This window comes from Clytia hemisphaerica, unplaced genomic scaffold, assembly GCF_902728285.1.
Source record: "Clytia hemisphaerica strain Z4C2 unplaced genomic scaffold, Clytia hemisphaerica genome assembly, whole genome shotgun sequence".
NCBI lineage: Eukaryota > Metazoa > Cnidaria > Hydrozoa > Leptothecata > Clytiidae > Clytia > Clytia hemisphaerica.
In genome coordinates, this window is record NW_027103403.1 from 67,698 (window position 1) to 73,913 (window position 6,216).

Consider the following 6,216-nt stretch of genomic DNA (forward strand, 5'->3'; position numbering starts at 1 on the left):
TTTCTATCAATAAATGGCGCTTTGTATGACTTGGCTTACAATCCTGAATTCCGAAATCTGATTCCTAAGATGCATATTCCAGAATTTGCTCTCGGCAAGTATAAAGATAGAGGCCCCCAGCGTGGTCCCAATCACGCCATCACGCCAAAAAAATCTCTCATCACGCGTCACACACACCAGATCAACGATGGACGTACCGTGAGATTGGGTAAATCAAAATAAGAATGCTAGAGTAGAGCTGCAAGCGGAGCTGCATAGTTCATTTGTTTTAAAATTTTGCTGCTTAGATTGGTCGTCATTTGAGGGCTATGCATGTTAGCCTCCACTGATGCAAGCTACCCAATCTCACAGTACCTTGTCACGCCATGTCAAGCATTGTAGCATTTTCGGAGCATAAATTACGCCATCACTCAAAAAAATACCCCCAATCATGCCATCACGCAAACCGCTGGGAGGCCTCTATAAAAGTCAGCTGCTATGCTATATGGATTCCATGTTTTAAAAATTTTCTTTTAAATTTATTTTCAAAACTGGTGCTATCGTGTGCTATCATTTCAACCTCTACTCATCAGTTTAAATAATGGTGCCCGCAGAAGACTTTCACCGTTTAAAATCTTCTATGGTAGGAAGTTGTGAATGGTTGAAACAAGCAAAAGTTGATTGAAGATGCTAACAGCTGATTGAAACGAGAATCCTCAACTATGAGATTGGAGTGAAAGTGTTGATGCTTGCTAGCTTTTGTTGATTTACTTACTTCGTGATACTTCGTTGTTGATTATACGTACTTTATGTTACTCATCCAATTCGTTGAATCCGATGATTGATCATTACTGTTGTACTGTTTAGAGTCAGCTCTCCTGAAGTTGAAATAATTAGGAAGCAGTGGTTCGTCTGGCAGTGTACTGAGGAATTGGTCAAGATGACTTTTGTTTGCTTTTGCTTGCTTTGCCTATCGAGGCTGGACCTAATAAATTGTTGGTTTTTTTATCACCCAACCTTAGATTTTGGAGGTGAGTCAGCCGGTCAGAAAAAATTTTATTAAGAGTATTTATGAAATTTTTGTCCAAACAGCTTTACATCAAGGTAATTTTGAATGGAAAACAGAAGAGCACCAGCAGGGAACTCGCAATTCTTACGCTTGAGACAGACAAGATATAAGTTCTTCTTTAAAATGGCAATAAAATATTTTGAGTCAGCAGGTTTCGGGTTAGGGTTGGTCAGGTGACGGCAAACCAATAATTTTTTAGGTCCAACCTGAGTTAAGATTTTTTGATATAATATAGCTTATTTTAATCCCCACAATATAAACATTTCTTAGTTTCCAAAAAAAAATATAGCAAAATCTTTTCCCTTAGATCAGCTTAGATCCCCTTTAAACAATTTTTATTTTTCAAACTATTCAAACTGCAATTCAAATTTAATCTGATTCACAAAAAATAACTGGAAAAGAAGGCTAAATAAAACCAGACAAAAGATATATATTGATATTTTGAAAAGTTCATCATTATCAACATTATAATTTCACAATATTGAGCACTTTTTTTTAGTTCTATAAAAGGAAATCATGTTCTCTACAAATCAATAAATGATGAATGGTGAAGATAAAGGCAAGTTTTCTGATTGATCCCCTACTATAATGATTAGGATTACTTAAGCATAGTAAAAGTCCTATATTGATTTTAATTGTCATTTTTGGACCTACCTCAGGTCCTTTAAATTAACCCGTGTTAGTTTGTCTGTCCGTTCGTCTGTTACCAGCTTTTCTTGCGACTGGTTCATTAGTCTTGTCTTTTCTGATTTTTTGCATTTCCATTGTACATTTATCATAAGGTAGGTCCAGTTTGCGATCTGCTTGTTTACTTTTACTTGATTGTTTTTATTTCGAACTCAACAAACACGATGGAAAAAATCTAGACGAAAAGATAGAGATCAAACACATTCGGACACTATACACATATTATTTCTCAATTATGTTCAGCATTACAGTATCTTCAGTGTGGGAACTACAAAATCTTTGTGGCACAAGACATTCAAAAAAAAATGTTTAAGCTCATGTCTTCTCTTTTTATTGAAGCTTTCCATAACTCCCTTCAGATCAAACTTCCTGAACTTCTAATTAACACTAAAGTGAAACATGTCAATTCTTGCTTTTAAAAAAATGGGAGAAAATGGCTGTAGTTTTGATGTGAATTGTTAAAAGAAGGGGTTCTATGTTTATTAGAAAATGTTGCTTGTCTGATTTTTTTTCTTTTAGGCTCTTTGTTTTTAAGGCTTTACTTATGAACCAGAATATGTTTAGTTTTTTGCAAATTGCACGTTTTTTTGCCTGGGAACTTTTTCCATTTTATATTTTACCTCTTACTTGCTTTGTTGTCTTGTATGGTGTATGCTATACTACTACTTTTTATTTAGATGAATTCCGGTCAAAGTTTGACGAATTTGTTAAGTCTTCTTCAAGAAGTGACAAAAGCAAAGCTCTCCCAGATGACCAGTATGATGATATTGTGAAGGTACCTTCTTAAGAGAAGAAATTTTGGCGAATCTTGCGAAGTGGGAAAAAAATTCACCAAAATTTCTTCTTCCCAAATTTATTTTTGAGAGTAAAAAGAACTAAAAGAGATCTTTACATTAAAAATACTTTTCTCTGGTCTTGTCACAGGAAAAAATCTTTATTCTTCATTTTTAGTTGCCAAAATTAATTCTAACCAAATTTGAATATTTTCGTCGTTCGCCAAAATTCTCGCCTAATTTAAATTTTTTCTCAAGTTGCCAAAATGATAAATTCTGTCACTAATATATGCCATTATTGGCGAATTAACGTGATCGCCAAAATATCTTATTGTCAAAATTTCTTCTTTTTAAAGGTACTGAAAGATGGACATGGGGACAAAATACTTAAAAAGAAAATCAGGAGAAATGGTTACAAGCTGATGAACTATCCGAAAATTGGACTGAAGGATGCCCTATTTATACCATTAAAGGTAATTTCACATACATGAAAAATATATTATCGATTTTATCAAATTTTTACTTTTCATTTCTAATAATACCTGTTTTTTAAGAAACACTTTAAAGAGACTCAAAGTGTCAAAAGGTTTAAAAATACTCAAGCAACATTTTAACTTTTTCTCATAATTGACTATTTAAAAAAATTTTATCAATAAAATTTAACGAAACATCTAAAACATATTTCAGGATGAAATTTATGATTTCTTTAGAAAACATTGAGCCAAAACACATGGTTCGCACCCTCCTGCTAGACCTAAAATTTGTTAGTTGTGTCGATATTACATTGTGTTGTTATGCAATTTGATTGGTTATTTTGACAGGTTTTACACACATAGTCCAGAGTTAACCGCTAACTCTATTTTTGGTCTTTCAATTTCTTTGATTTGCTTTGTACATTAGTAAAATTTTGATGCCTTAGAGCTCACCCAATTTGATCCTTGTAATGATAAGTATGAGCAGGGGGGGTCACGCAGTTGGTATCAGACATCATGACAGTTAGTACCGTGGTGGTCCATTTTCGGTTTTTGGATTTTGCAGTTAGTACCTTTTGGGTACTAACTGATGTAAGGGTCGGTGTACTACAAATTTCAAGTCAATCAAATGGTACTTTTAGGGTACTAACTGCTTCTGAGGGGTGGTGCACTATATATTCTAAGTCAATCAGATGGTACTTTTAGGGTACTTACTGTAGAAAAGGCTGGTCTTAAGCTTTCTTTTCTATTTAGAAGCTTTATCTGTTTTACTCTTCATACTTACCAAATCATTTTCCTAATTGTGCACCACTACTAAAGTATACTATTATGTTTCACCAGCACAGTTCTTTGTTTTTATTTTTGTCGCGCTGTAAGGCTCTATCTAAACTTAATTTATATTGTGGGGAATGAATTAGAAAGCATTCGAATTGAAAATAAAACGTTCGAATTTTGTCATTGCAGTGTTACATATCCTGAATCACTGGACGGCATTTCCTTTCAAAAGTGATAGTTTTAAGGTGTATATGTGTTGTTTGAGAGTGTTGAAGGGTGGTTGAAGGGGGGGGAATATAGTATTGTTCTTTTGTTAGACAGAAACAAAAGGACAAGGTTTTTATTTCAAACGCTTTTGACCTCATATATTGGGCTTTATAGATTTGATTTTTAGATCAAATAAGGATTTGATTTAGAGATCAAATAAGGATTTGATTTAGAGATCAAATAAGAAAGAATTACCAAGTTAGGGCTGCTGGGGGTACTAACAGGTTTCAAAATAGTGATATCCTTGAGTGCAGGCTAGTCAGGACCGCTCAACAGGGGGTGGTGTCAACCTACCAATAGTCAAACTCATTTAGTACTTTTGGGTACTAAGTGCAAATATGGGGTGGTATCAACCTGCCAATAATCAATACACTTAGTATTTTTGGGTACTAACTGCTAGGGGTGGTGGGTGTTTTTTCAAATTTTCAATTTTGCAGTTGGTCATCATGATGTCTGGTACTAACTGCGTGACCCCCCCCCCTGGTATGAGCACAATAAATAACTTGAATAAAGTTTTTACTGAAATCTTCCCCACCCAAAAATCATAAAAGAATTTTTATTTTTAACTTTTAGGAAGGAAAGAGTAATGAAAGGAAGAAGATCAAAAAGAAAGATGTGGTGGATGGTAATGAGCTAGATGCAAAAGAAATGAAAGGAGCTAGGAATGAAGTCACTGAAGAGAGAGCAGAGACCATCAAGTTAACTGATAATTCCCTGTTCTCAAATCACAGAAAGGTTTTTCGCATAAATGAGATGTTTGATCTTGTCAAGGAATGCCATTCAAGTGAATTTGTTCATGCTGGTGAAAAAAAAACCTATCAAAATGTAATTTCTTTTCCTTGATTTGTTCTGAACAGAGAAGTGTTAATAATAAAAGAAGAAACCTTTGCGGTTTAAGGTTTCGGGTGTCAAATTTCTGAAACGCTAAATCAAAATTTGCAAAATTTGATTTGTTTTTTTTGAGAAACAAAAAAAAATGTTGAAAAGTCAGTTCAGCAAAAGATTCTGCGAAATTTTTTTTACCAAAAAAAATTCTTCCGCTTAGGTGATTAAAGAAAACAGCACTATACTTAGTAGGGGTCGGACTTTACTTATTGGTATACTCTGATAAACGTGATGATGTCAACTTGAAAACTTTTTGGCTTAACAGACAGTTATAGGCTGTTTTAGAGTATAGTATAGTTATATTTTCAACAGTATGAGAAAGTGAATGAACAAAAAAAGTAAACAAAAATATTACAAATAAGTTTTCAAATAAATTTACTATGAGAATGTCTTCGATTAATTAAGTAAAAGCGTTCAATTTCATTTGAAAGGGAAAAAATCCCTTTTCAGTTTTAAGTAAGTCTTGTGATAAAGAGAAATGTTTTATTTCAGTAAAATTTATTCAAACATACATTTTGAATTGTAGGTTTGCCAATTTGCATGTAATGTTTCGATGGCTATTGTAAAGTTCTTTATTGAAAACTGCGTTCCGTGTTCTTCAAAAAAGCCACAACTATCTGTTGCCAAGCTCACACCTATTGTATCAAGATTTTTCATGGACAGGATGCAGGTAAGTTTAATAAAAAGCATTCTAATGGGTTCCTTTTTCAGTGAAAAATAAGCCTGAAAACAATGACAGAAACTTCACAACAATAATTTTTCAATAAAACATTGTGTGATCTATAAAGATCCAATACAAATACACTCATTAACAACCTCTTTGTATAAAAATTGTTGTTAACCCATGTACATCCTTTTAACTAAATATTTGCCTACTGCATGGTCGTCACTATTTCTTGTATTGCTACTTTAAAAAGATTGAATTTTGCAATTTTGTGAATTTATGCCATTTTCAGCGGTATCAAAACTTGCAAAAACGTGTAAGATTGCAAATAAATCAACCCCAAAATTTTAAAATTGCTTTTTCGGCCGAGAAAACAGTCATTTTATGATGCTGTCAAATTCAACTCTCGCAAAATTTATATACGAAACTTATATCACGGTGTAGCTTAAGGATTGAATTTTCACATCGACCTCTTTTTTTTGGAAAAAACCGGAGGAAAATGGGATCAAATTGATCATTTTAGAAATCTAGGTGCTAATTCTAATCGAATATTTTCCTGACGAGTCTATCTATCAGGGAGGTGATTTAAGATTTTTGTTTAGTTGATAAAAAAGGAACGAACTAAAGAACATGGGAATTATTAAA

At 33.3% G+C, this 6,216-nt stretch overlaps 1 protein-coding gene across 1 annotated transcript; it reads left to right on the top strand.

The window, feature by feature from the left end:
• Window positions 1-1,550: 1,550 nt before the first annotated feature.
• On the top strand, window positions 1,551-4,770 carry LOC136797404 (uncharacterized). The gene is made up of 5 exons (XM_067053987.1): window positions 1,551-1,607; window positions 2,413-2,510; window positions 2,865-2,981; window positions 4,596-4,720; window positions 4,758-4,770. The coding sequence occupies exons 1-5, from the start codon at window positions 1,586-1,588 to the stop codon at window positions 4,768-4,770; spliced, it is 375 nt and encodes a 124-aa protein (XP_066910088.1). The 5' UTR covers window positions 1,551-1,585.
• Window positions 4,771-6,216: the final 1,446 nt, after the last annotated feature.